This window comes from Nicotiana tabacum, chromosome 11 (genome assembly GCF_000715075.1).
Source record: "Nicotiana tabacum cultivar K326 chromosome 11, ASM71507v2, whole genome shotgun sequence".
Classification (NCBI taxonomy): Eukaryota; Viridiplantae; Streptophyta; class Magnoliopsida; order Solanales; family Solanaceae; genus Nicotiana; species Nicotiana tabacum.
The window spans coordinates 336,868-350,610 of NC_134090.1; the positions used below are offsets into that span (position 1 = coordinate 336,868).

At 37.2% G+C, this 13,743-nt stretch overlaps 1 protein-coding gene across 1 annotated transcript; it reads right to left on the reverse strand.

Annotated features, from left to right (window-relative positions):
* Positions 1-361: 361 nt before the first annotated feature.
* LOC107765365 (oligopeptide transporter 3) lies at positions 362-6,986 on the reverse strand. The gene is made up of 7 exons (XM_016584005.2): positions 6,889-6,986; positions 4,135-4,739; positions 3,254-3,351; positions 2,145-2,714; positions 1,579-1,834; positions 1,304-1,486; positions 362-1,205 (listed from the first exon to the last, which is right to left on the reverse strand). Exons 2-7 carry the CDS (start codon positions 4,663-4,665, stop codon positions 588-590), a joined length of 2,256 nt encoding a protein of 751 aa, XP_016439491.1. The 5' UTR covers positions 4,666-4,739; positions 6,889-6,986; the 3' UTR covers positions 362-587.
* Between the last annotated feature and the right edge of the window lie 6,757 nt (positions 6,987-13,743).

Below are 13,743 nucleotides of genomic sequence, written 5' to 3' on the forward strand. Positions count from 1 at the left end.
ATCAGTTCGATCATGCACACTAGCTATGCAACCACATGCACCCTTTTTAAGTTTTTCCATGTGATGCTTGTTTTGCTAATGTGATGCAACCTTAGTGTAAGTCTACTGATATTGCCAGATGAAATGAGTGAAATACTACACGAAAGTAAAACTATAGGTGCAACATTTATAGGTGTTTTTGAAGGAATATTCTCAAAACAGGAGAAGAGTTAGGAGTTACAAATATATTAGTCCTATATAGAAGCAATATCTATCACTAAACAACCAAATATATTGGAGAAAACCAGAGCCAGTAATCTACAAAGCTTATGTTTCGTTCGACTGGAGTCCAACAGTTGCATTTGATGTATTACACTTGCAATTAAAACAAAATAGGAGTATATATTAGTTGAACAGTATTAGCACTTGAAAAGGAGGAACTCATTGAACTACTTAATGATTGACAAGCAAATCATTTACAGAGCACAAAGCTATCAGTTACTCAAAATTACATCAAACGCTTGTTATAAATAACTTGCACCAGTTTAGACTTGTTAAGACTAAACTTGTCTAATAATATTCAAAAGATCAATTCTTCTTCTTGTGGGCTACTTGAAAACTGGACATCCTGCCACTACAATTCCAGGGGCTGTAGGGCAAGTTGCCAAGGGACAGTGGTCTAACTCAGTTCCCCACCATTTCAAATTCTTGCCCTCATTTTGCAAAGCAAAGAACAATAAAACACCCATAAAAGCTGTACCAGCATCCAGGGCAGCTGACAGAACATAGTTGTATTTCTGCCACCATTCTTTTCGGTATTTGAATACAAAATAGTTGAATATCATTCCGGTAATGAGCCAGCTAGCGATATTGGTTGGCGTGGCTGGTGGCATTCCGGCAAAACCATAAGATATAACTGGTATGTTGATCAATGGGATCCATTTCTTTTCAGGGAAGACTTTGCTTAGCACCCAAACAGGCACCGGCAGCACTGCACCAATGAGGAATAACCATACCAAGTTCCTATATAATCCTCCGGAACCAAACAATCGTTCTGGTCCAATTAGACCCCATATGACAGAAGCGTCAAATGTGACTCGGAATTTTGGACAGGTCCATGGGCTATCAGGATGAAGAGTCTCAACATCACAAATGTTCTCGATACTTCCTAGCATCCACCATGCCACTGCAAGGTTGACTGTACCGGCAACCAGTGTCCCAACAAGCTGGATGAAAGGAAATCAAGAAGAATGAAGTGGAAACTAGGACATCCTTGCAAACATATTAGTTTGAATCGTTCAAAACAGAGAAACAAGTTACTAACCTGAGCTGTATACATGCATCGCGGTGGAATTTTCATGTAGTGACCAAGTTTAAGATCGGCTAAAAAAGAGAGAGCATGAATGGTACTGATCCGGCCATAGATTTTGAAAATCAAGTTCGCAATTGGTTTTCCTGGGAGGACGTAACCAATTATGAACTGTGCAATTATGTCATATCCAGGTTGCTGCATTGTAATAACAAGTGCGTCACTGAATTGGACTCCTATAGGTTCAAGATTGGAATAGCACTTTAATAATCAAGAAACTAAGCTTTCACCTGGTTGGTAGTCGCTTGAATGACTCCTATAGGGAGAGTAACAATCCAAGCAAGACCAAACGCAAACAGCATACCCCACCATGGCAGCTGCACATCTTCTTTCCATACAAAACACATCAGAAGTGACAGGGCTATGCTACCGAACAATAATACGAGGTACCACCACTGAGGAACTTGCTTGTAACTCTTCATCAATTTTGCATGGATGTCCAATTTGACATTCTTCACAGCAGATCTACTTTGCTTCCAGATATCACTGGCCAAGGTAAAATCATAGCAGATTGTCAGTTCACAACTTCATTAGAGCTGTTTCTCTCTTACAAATATCTTGCCACTTAAATTGCTCTACACACCAAACTTTAGCAATTAGTACCTAGTTGTATTAGTATTTCTAAAATAATGTATATCGATTCTATCTTAGCCCTACGATACCTAGGAACTTCAACACAGAATGCAACTAAGCAATGAATCTCAATGCATCTTCAAGATTAAGAGACAAACCCTGCAGTCAGACAGCCGAAAATGGCTTCAAGATGAAAGTATATAAAACTTTGTGAGAGGCTAACCTGCCATGAAATAGTGCAACATGTGTGAGGGTTGCTGTAAACCTTGCGAATCCTGATCCAATTGAGAGGGCAAATAAAGGACTGAGGTAGAGCTTGCTGTAACTTTCATAAGCAGCAATGTTGAGATCAAATTGTGGGGTCAAGATCTTAGTGGTATCATATTTGTGGCCGCTAGATGTAAACAGCTGATTTGAAAAGATAGGAAACTTCCGGGCATCAAAAGTGTTGTACTTCCAGTAACATAGGGGAATGATGATGTATATGAACATAATAAAACCAATGCCAACATTAAGAATCGAGGACCATGGTGCCACTAACGGACTGCCATGATATGCTGATATACCAGCCCAATCGAGAGTAAAAGCACCCACGCCAAGGCCATGGTATCCAGAGCCAATTTGCTGAGCTGTGATACTACGTGGCCACGCCCAACAAACCCATGAGAAGAAGGTCAAAATCGGAAATAGATAGCCTGGGAATGCATAATATGCGAAGCTTGCTGCCATAAATACAAGGAAAAACTGCATCCTTGTCAAGCCTCTTGTTTTTTGTTCCTTCTCGTGAAGTGCCCTGTTATGAGAAAGTCGTATATATAAAAAACACAAAATAGATCAAAAAGAGCTGATAATATAACATTGTGCAATTTGGTAACTTGTGTTAAAACTGTTCAGTGAATCACCAGCAGTATCGACATTTTTCAATTTATACTATATTTACAGATACTGCGGCAAGAATTCTCATCAGACATCATCGAAATTGAAAAATATCGTATATTCTTGATTGCTACTTTTCACCTTCACTGTGCTATATTATGTATTATCTCCACTAGATTGTTAAAACGGTGCATAAATCAATATTGGCCAAATGAACTTGTCCCATAGCCACTGATCAGAAAACCTAAATAAGATTCATTCAAGCATTTCACATCCAGTAGAATAGAAATGAAAGAATTCAGATTTGATCAAGACAAGTTAAGAATTTAGCGTTTAGAAGAAATAAACATCATATATAGTGCTATCTTTTTGTTGCATTTGAGATGGTACTGAATATTATTTATAACAAAAGGAGAGCCACAGGTGCAGGAAGCAATGATCAAATAGAAGGGGAACCTGAATAGGGAGACTTGAGCAAGGTTTGACGGCCACCACATATCCACAGGATCAACCAAGTATCTCCTCAACATCCCAGCCCATCCATATCCCACTATCTGCACAATTTTTCATATTATCAGAAACAAAAACTTGAGGGAAAATGTTTTCCTGTAAAATATTTTTGTTCAGAAAATTATTTTCCAATGTTTGGTTACATTAGATTGTGGAAAATGTTTTCTCCAGAGAAAATACATTCCATCAAAATAGAAAAAATACAGCTATACAAATATCAAACTCTTACTCATTATCACTTACTTCAACTAAACATCAGACACTGTTGTCAACCTTTAATACTCAAAAATAGCAGCAAATACTATCATCACAGCTTAATCCTCCAATTTATACGGTTAATATACGTCGCAAACATTTATCCTTTTTGTATGCGACGTATATTATAGTGTGCATACATTTTCCTCCATACCAAGTGCATGAAATTCAGATTACAAGAATAACGACTGAAACGTGTCAAGACAAATAGACTACAGTTTGATGTATATAGTGTGCTTAACTTCAACGCTTTCCCTTTATCCTTTTTGTCTTTTAGTGACTAACTCAAACTCAAATCAAACACCGAAGCTTTCAAGAAGGAAAATTCAATAGAACTTTAACCACAGACTTCAGATTATAGATATATGTCTTTAAATTCCATTTATTTCATTTTGTTGAGTAGATGGTTTATCAAAAACAGCCTCTCTATCCGAGTTAAGGGTAAATTGTCACTACCCAACCTATATCCCACTATCGAGATTTCACTTGGTCGTCGACTTGTCGTAGTTGTTGTTGTCGTCTTTAATTTCCAGTTATGCACAAGTAAAAGAGTATAATAAAATGAAATGTACCTGAGTGGTCAAGACAATAAGAAGAGCACAAAGGAAATTCAAGCTTTGCTTATAATAAGCCTTCATAACAGTAATAGCCCCAATGGAATAAGCATCGCCTCCTCCAATGGAAACACCGCAATTGGCCATAACTGTAATAATAACATGCTCTTTGATATTAAATGGCCCTGGATTTAAACTAAAACCCCATCTCCCAAACAGAGTGTAATTCTTTTTAGGAAGTGTAGCAGCCATGAATTTCCCAATTGGGAGCACAGCTATTTGCATGAGAATAGCTGAAATAGTTAAAGGCTGAGTTCTGTAGATAAAGAAAGTGTTGAGAAAAATCAAGAGAGTGCATGAGGTCAGTCCAAGAAACCATGCTCTGAATGTCATTACAGGTAAAGTGGGGTCGTCTGTTTCTGGAACTACCAACGCCACCTCCTCCACCGGACATCTTTCGTGATCAGCTGGTGGCTCTCCGTTCAGCTTCCCGGCGGCTGACGGTGGTAATGGTGGGATAGTGGTGGGGGCGGAGTTCTTGGTAGACATTGAGCTGTTTTTCAAGAAGCTAAGCTAATACTCTGACAAATTTCTGTACTTTGATGTCGTTATGTATATATAAGCTGTAGGAAGACAAAAGTGAGTTAGTATTACTAAATTACCCTTTATTTATAGACAAAGTACTATTCTGTCCCCTCATTTTATAGGATTAACATTTGACTAGAAACAGAATTTATACAATTTTTTTTTAAAATTTATAATTTAAAACAAACTATAGATTTTTTTGTTGTAATTTTTTTTATAATCTATTAAAACAAACTATATTTTTTTTATAATAGGGTATATACTACTATATCCCACCAGCTAAAGTACCACATAACTTTATCAATTAAGGATTGGACATTAAGAGTAAAATAAGAAATTTAAAATTAAATTATTTTTAAATATATAAAGATTGACATTTTTTGGGGGTAAACGTGCGAGGAATATGTATTTATTGTTCTCGTTAATGATTTTTTTTTAAAATTAAAGAAAAGCATAACCATCCTTTTCATAACCAAACTCAATTGATTTGATTGAAATGGAAATGACTGAAAAAATGTGAACATTTTCTAATGTCATTTGAACACATTATCAACTGCACAAATCCTATGGGAATTTTTATTTTACTTCCAAAAAGAGCCTCTTCAATTACTTGCATTTATTTGTCTCTTTTATTTTATTTTTCTAAACTATGAAGTATTATATAAACATAAATGCCTATCGACACATGCTCCACAAATCAAATCAATAAATGTATTACATATATGTATTTCTAAAAATTTATCACTTAACTATAATATTTAATAAGAGTAATATATATTAACTCAATTTATCATTTAACCATAATAAGTTTGCATAATTTAGCATGGGATTCGATTAAGTTTTTTCTAATTAAATACTATTTGCCTTTTTAGGTGTCACCAAGTAGGAGCATCAGACCAAGTGGAGCGAGCACTTTATATGCATGACAGATGATTTAAATAGAATTAGATTTCTGGCGAGGAAAGGGAAAAAAAGGTATATATATATATAATAGACCTAGAAAAATGATAAATAAACAAATAGATGTATTTTATCATATTTAGTGTTACCAGTCTCCTAAAGTTTAAAAAGCACCTTGACTTAAATCACTGATTTGAGAGGACGACGAATTCAATTATTTTAGACAAGAATGAATATGTTGTTCGAAACTTGTGACCTGTATATGTCTTTGTCTTGAAACAACCCTTATAAACATCTTTTATTTGGTTTTTGACTGGGTGTTCAGTACCTAATTTGAATTTTGATTAATTCGAATTTGCATAGAAAAATTCAACTTTAAGGGTAAAGCTGTTTTTTACCAAAAACAATTCTATACGCAAAGCTTGAACAAAATTATTTACCACTCCACCACATTCTATAGCAGTCCTTAAAAATATCTAATATGATAATGTAAGATATTTATTGGGAATATTTATGGGTTCAACAATAATTTAGGACTTTAGAACCTCTATCTCCGTATGGTCTTGCATACGTAAGGGACAAAAAGTAATCCTACTTAAATACACCACTTAATTGTTAATTTCTTCCTAATCCCTATGCTCATTTATATTATAATCAGCTGATTAAATAGTTTTAAAAATAATTAAAATATTACTTCATTCTGTTTAGGCAGTACAAGGATAATAATAATATTATAACAGATGTTTGTATCATCATTTGAGAAGGCGGAAGAGAATATATTGCGAACTAAAATACTGTATGAAAGAACAAAGTCAGCTGGCGCATATGTAACCCATGTCTCTTGTAAAATAGTTAATCAAACTCGGATTCCATTTAGATACTTTTTAATTATGAATTGATTTAAAATAATATTACAACATAGATCAGGTTTAATTTTTTATATTATTTTTATCCATTAAATAATATTTAAATTTAATCACTTGAAAAATATATTTTAAATTGTCAAGTTATTTTTATTTGTTGAGACAGATGTTTAACTAATTTAATTTGCAGAAATACAGGGTAATACTGCGTACGATAGATTCTTGTGGTCCAGCCCTTCCCAGACGTAGTCTATAGCGGGAGTTAGTGCATCGGCCGCACTTTTATAGCAGAAAGACGACTATTTCCTTCACCGGACAGCAAGATTTATGCAGAAACATAAAAATGCAGGAAGGAAAATGAATTGATAAACATTTTTTTTTTTAAAAGAAGAAAACATTGAAACAAAAAGAGTACGTAACATACCGATAAGATGGAGGAGCCCCGGGATCAAAGAATTATTTCTGCTGCATTTTTCTTTTTAATAAAATATTTAAATATTGACTTTGGAGAAAAGTAGTGGCATTTTCAATGGTAAATATAAAGTGGGGACTAAAATAGGGAAAATGTGGATCAATCAAAATGGGGAGAAGTGGGGCTTGGGTTTTCCCTTTTCGAGCGTGTGATACTCACGTGCCACAACAGTACTGACACACACTTTACCCGTTCTGACCAAAAAGTAACTAGGCTGTAAACGTGGTGTTTCGTTGTGGGGCCTACCAACAGTTCCACGTATGATTATGGGCCCACGTAAAAGCTGACGAGCAATAAACGGCGTTAAAGGCTTAATTGTTTTTGCAGCATGACTTTATTACTGAGATGACTTTTCAACGTCGGGTTGAACGTTCGTTATGAAACGTGTAAAGAGAAGCTCGTGTCCTGCGCCCGTTCTGACCCACAGTCTTCGTTTTGTTTAGCAGTTCTCTGTTTGGTCAATCTAAAACATAGGAATCATCGTTAATGACTTCACTCAAATGTTCGCCACGTAGAGTAAATTAAATGGGATTTATATTTGACCATGGTGCTCCACTATATATTGAATGCCCTAGTTGTGTTTTGGTATAGAAAATGAAAAAGAAGTGTGATTAGCCTATTCTTTTTATCGCACTATCTGTTCCAATTTATGTGAACCTATTTGATTAGATACGAAGTTTAAGAAAAAATAAAAACTTTTAGAATTTGTAATCCTAAACAGGTCAAAAAGTGACTTATAAAAGCTTCTCATTAAGGGTAGAATTATAAGTTTAAGTTAAATTAATACAAATTTAAAAATGAATCATTCTTTTTGGAACGAATAAAAAAAATAATAATTTACCTAAACCGGAGAGTAACTTATAATATAATTTCTTGTTTGAACTTTAGTTCAAAAGACTCATCTATGGCTATCCTAGGTGCTGCCCAACGGACAAGACTTGTCGCACCCTCACTTTTAAGTTGGTGAAGAGGAATACTAGTATGCTTATTTTTACTATCTAACAAGGATACAAATTGGTACTGTATATATATTTCTGAACACGTTATTGATTATGGAGTAGTAATTATATTCGGTATAAAAGCAGGAACACCCTATGTTTTTGAACAGATTATTGTCTTTTGGCTAATAGTAATAGTAACCTTTTTCGTCCCTCAGGACCAACAAGTGGCAGTACAAAAAATATTTACTTGATTTCCGTCGATTACGTGACTGACTTTTCGTGGACGAATGTTGCAGATGAACCCTTAGATCTTTTGTGGGGGGGGGGGGGGGGATTTGTATTGCATTCTCAGTTACAGTTACTGTATAAAAAGAAAATACTAGTAGCACTACTTATACTTAAAAGTGATAAGTGTAAACAAGTACAACCAAATAGAAGAGAATGTATACTCAAGGATATAGGGAAGAAGTTGTGTGCTTTGGAATTGGTCCCGCATATTGTATTTGAGTTGACAAAGTAGGAGGGGGCAGTGATGTGCAAGTATATAATATATTTATATTAAGACAGGAGAATAGCTAAGGGCCTATCCTTCCTACATTTTAGTGCATGGTGGGACTTGGACTTATTCACCAGAGAGAAAGTTGATTTTCCAGCACTCTTACTTGCAGACATGTGTACACGTCTCTCCCTTAATCTACACAGGCGGCTCAAAAGCCAAGCCTAATAAGAGTCATTAAATTTATTTAATTATTTTTATTTTTATTTTTATAACGATGGTATACCAACCATCTTGATGTAACGATCCGACTGATCGTTTTGAATAATTGCGTCCGGTTCGGCAGTTTGAAGTCATGAGTAGCTTCACCTAGTGTATTATGGCTTGCTTGCATCATCGGCTCGAGTTTTTGAATGGTTCGGAAATGATTTTAAGGAGTGACTCTCATTTGAGAAGCTCGAAGTTGAAAGAATTAACCAAGATTTGACCTTTGTGTATTTGACCTCGGATTGGAGTTTTGATGGTTTCGGTAGGTCCGGATGATGTTTTTGGGCTTGGGCGTATGCCCAGATTTGCATTTGAATGTTTCTAGAGGATTTCGACATCATTGGCGGAAGTTGGCAATTTAAAGGTTTAAAAATTTCCTAGGTTTGACCATGATTTGACTTTAAGGCTATCGGGTTCAGATATTGGTTTCGGAACTTGGAATAGGTCTGTTTCATCATATGGAACTTGCCTGCAAAATTTGGCGTCATTTGGAGTTGATTTGATATGGTTCGGACGTGTGGTTACGATTCTAGAGGTTGTCGAAGTTCTTGGGGATTTCCATGCGTTTTGGTATTCGATTCGTGATTCTAGAGGATATTTTGATGTTGTGATCGCGCGAACGAGTTCGTGTTATATTTTTAGACTGGTGTGGGTGTTTGGTTTGGAGCCTCATGGGCTCAGGTGAGTTTCGGTTGGTTTCAAAATGATTTTATATATTTTTTGAGTGCTGGTACTGGTTCCATCGCATTTGCAAAATAGCCCTCGCATTTACGAAACTGGGTCGCGGGGAAGAGTTTGCATTTGCGAAGATATTCCTCACATTTGCGAGTGTTGGATGTTCGCTTTTGCGATGATTTTTGCCGCTTTTGCGATGACAGCTGTCTTCGCATTTGCGATATTTTGGTCGCAAATGAGACTTTAGCAGAACTCCTCCTTGTTCACTTTTGCGATGCCTTATCCGCTTTTGCGGGACCCCATGCCGTAAATACGACATCTCCAACCTGCATATAACTGAGTAATTCCGAGACTTAGCTTCATTTTGATATATTTGAATCCCCGCCTCGGTGGGAGGCGATTTTGTGTAAGAATTTTCCTACCAAACTATCAGGTAATTAATTTTAATCAACTTTCAATTATATTTCGTGATTATACATTAGATTTGACACCAAATTCATGAGAATCTAAGAGAAAAATTTGGACATTTTGTCAAAGTTTTGAAAAATAAAAGTTTGGGATTTGAGAGTTGAATTGGACTCGGATTTGGAAACAAAATACGTATATGGACTCGTGGGACGATAGGTAGTCAAGACCTATCCTTGGACTCGGGTTTTGACCGGGCGATCCCGGTATTGACATTTTAGAAATTGTATAAAGATCACAACTTTATTAATTAAAATTATTTTCTCTTGCTTTGTGTGATGTATTTAAATCGTCTTTGGATAGATTGAGCCGAGCGAAGGTGAATTTTTAAAGGAAAAGCTAATTTGAGTACTGAGTTGGCCGAATTGACGTAAATGTCTTGCCTAACTTTGTTTAGGGAATTTTTGCTACTAATTGCCATTGTTTGCTACATGCGGGGGGTGATGCATATATACGAGGTGACGAGCGTATATGCATGTGACAGGGTTAATCATGCTCGGGGGTAGATTATACGATTAATTGTGTCTTGTAGAATTTTGTGACCTTCTCATTTTATGTCCTACTTGACTTCTAGATTACCAAGAATATGAAATTAAATGCTAGGAACCAAGATTTAGCTCATTATAACTTGATTAAAATTTGACGAATTTTTGTGATACCATTGATGTGTTAAGTTCGGTCATCATTATGTTTAATCATTAATACATCATTACGATCATTATTATTGAGATATTGGATTCTATACTTGAGTTAAAGATCATTTTTAAGACTTGTCAAAATTCTTGAATAATAAAGTACTTGAGGTTTGTCGAATTGTTATTGGCTTGAAAGTTGTGATTGATGTTCATTTGGAATATTCGTTTAAACACTCTCCTTGATGTTATTCATGCTTCCTATCTTGCTTGTCATTGGTGAGCGTAAAGCACGAAGGGTGATGTTGTGCCATTGCATATACATTATCATGTAAGGAAGAGTGTAAAGCACGAAGGGTGATGTCGTGCCATTTTATTTACATTATCATGTGAGGATGAAAGTAAAAGCACCAAGGGTGATGCCTTTCCATTTCATTTATATTATCGTGTTCTCATTTACATTAACATATGAGGATGAGTGTAAAAGTACTGTAACGACCCGGCCGGTCGTTTCGGGAGTTATAGCTCCGTTTCCCCCATTTCTATTTCTTTATGTGTTATTCAGCTATATTATGTTATATCGGGTTGGTTGGTTCGGGTATGGAGTGGTTTCGGAGTGGAATGAGATACTTAGTCTCTTATTTAGAACCTTAAGTTGGAAAAGTCAACTGGATGTTGACTTATATGTAAACAATCTCGGAATTTAATTCTGACGGTTCTGTTAGCTCCGTAAGGTGATTTTGGACTTAGGAGCGCGTCTGAAATATAATTTAGAGGTTCGTGGTAGAATTAGACCTGAATTGGCGAAATTGGAAATTTGGCAATTTTCGGTCGGCAGTGAAAAATTTGATATTGGGGTCGGAATGGAAGTCCGGAAGTTGGAGTAGGTTCGTACTGTCATTTTTGATGTGTGTGCAAAATTTGAGGTCATTCAGACGTGATTTAGTTGGTTTTGGCATCGGTTGCCGAATTTAGAAATTTAGAAGTTCTTAGGCTTGAATCCGAGGGTAATTTGGTATTTGGATGTTGTTTTGAGTGATTCGAAGGTTCGACTAAGTTTGTATGTTGATATATGACTTGTTGGTATTTTTGTTTGAGGTCCCGAGAACCTCGGGGTAATTCTGGGTGGTTAACGGATGTGTCGAAGTTGGAATGCAGCTAGAGCTGCTGCTTCTGCTATTTCCGCACCTGCGGAAGGAAGAGTCGCAAGTGCGGGGCCGCTTGTGCGCATGGAGGTTCGTAGGTGCAGGAAGTGCTGGGCTAGGCAGGATGTGCATGTGCGAGTTGGAGGTCGCATCTGCGAGCCCGCAGGTGTGAAACCTGGGGCGCAGATGCGGAAATTGGGACGCTGGGCAGGCTTCGCAGAAGCGGAGGAAACGCGTAGGTGCGCAAGCGCAGGTGCGACAAGTTTACCGCAGATGCGTAACCTGGGCATTTAAGTGACTTGCGCAGGTGCGGTTGTTGGGGCCGCAGGTGCGGTCGCGCAGGTGCGAGTAAAAGGCCGCAGGTGTGAGAAGCTTAGGCAGAAGGTACATATTGCACACTTCGCAAATTTTGGTGCATTCTTCACCATTTCTATTCGGTTTTGGAGCTTTTGGGAGAGATTTGAAGAGGGAATCAAGGGGGTTTTCATTGAGGTAAGTTACTTTAGCCCTAATACTCGTACATATGGTGATTTTCCGTTGTTTAAGCATGTAATTAGTGAAAATGAGGGGTTAGGGCTTGGGATTTTTGGAGAAGTAATTTAAGGATTTGAAGGACCAAACGATGTCGGATTTTAATGAATTTGGTATGGTTAGAATCATGAGTGAATGGGCTTTCTATTTTTGTAAATTTTGTCGTATTTCGAGACGTGGACCCGGTGGCCGGGTTTGAGCCAGTTTCGGGTTTTGGTCTAATTTTGTAGCTTTTTTTGTGGGATTCATTCCATTAGCGTGTATTAATGGTATTGTACTAATTGTGAATAGATTCAGAGCATTTGGAGGCCGAGTCAAGAGGCAAGAGCATCGCAGAGTAGAGATTTGACCGGTTTGAGGTAAGTAACGATTGTAAATCTAGTCTTGAGGGTATGAAACCTCAAATTTCGTATCATTCTACTATTTTGAGGTACGCACATGCTAGGTGACGGGCGTGTGGGCGTGCACTATTAGGGATTGTGACTTGGTACGTCCCGTAGCAACTGTAAAGTTGCATATTTTGTGGAAATTATATGATACTTATATGTTTTAGAAAGAGTTTCTGTAAATTGGGCCGAATGCCATGTTTGTTCCTTTTGCCAATGCTGTTTGGACCCTTAGGGGCCTTTTCTTACTATCCTCTCACTGTTTTCGATTGAAAATCTATACTCAATCATGGTTATACTTGTTTACTGCATAACTCAGTTTTATGACTCTATTTTGATGCACATAAATATTGTTTTGGGCCGAATGGCCTGTTTTTACTGAAATGCCCGAGTGGCTTGAGAGGTTTGTGACTGAGTGAGGCCGAGGGCCTAATTTGTGAGGATATTTATGGGATTGGGCTGCACGCCGCAGCATGTTTGATATAGGCCGATGGCCTGAGTGATTTATGCCATGATTTGGCTTGATATAACGCTTGGGCTGAAGGAGCAACTCCAGAGTCTGTACACACCCCAGTGAGCGCAGGTACCTACTGAGTGCGAGTATCGAGTGTCGAGTGCCGAGTGTTGAGTGACTGTGAGGCATGAGTGATTGTGAGGTATACCCGAGTAGCAAGAGTGATGGTGAGGTATGCCCGAGTGGCAAGAGTGATTGTGAGGAATGCCCGAGTGGCACGAGTGACTGTGAGGTTTGCCCGAGGGGCTGTTTATGATTTCATCATTTTTGCTCACCTTTGCATTTTTCCACTATTTGAAAACTGTTGAAAAATATCCTTAAATGATTTTTACTGGAACTGGGTTTAAACGAGATATTTTGATTCAAATCCTGATTTTAAAAGCATTAGGTATTTTACTGAGATTTCTTGATATGAACGTTATATGCTTTATTGCTCGTCACTACTGCTCAGTCTTTATTTATTGTTGTTACTTACTGAGTTGGCGTACTCATGTTACTCACTGCACCTTATGTGCAAATCCAGGTGTAGCTGGACACGATAGCAGTTGTTGATTGTTCTAGTTGCAGATTTTCTCGGAGATAGCAAGGTAGCTGTTTGGCGATCGCAGCCCCTGCTCTTCTCCTTCTTATCTTCCTCTAGTTGTATTTAGCTATTTTTTAGGGTGAGTTAGCCTTGATATTGTTAAACAGATTGTAAAGGTTTTTATGTTAAATGGCCTTGAAATTTATCCTTGAAATAAAAATATCGGTTTGTT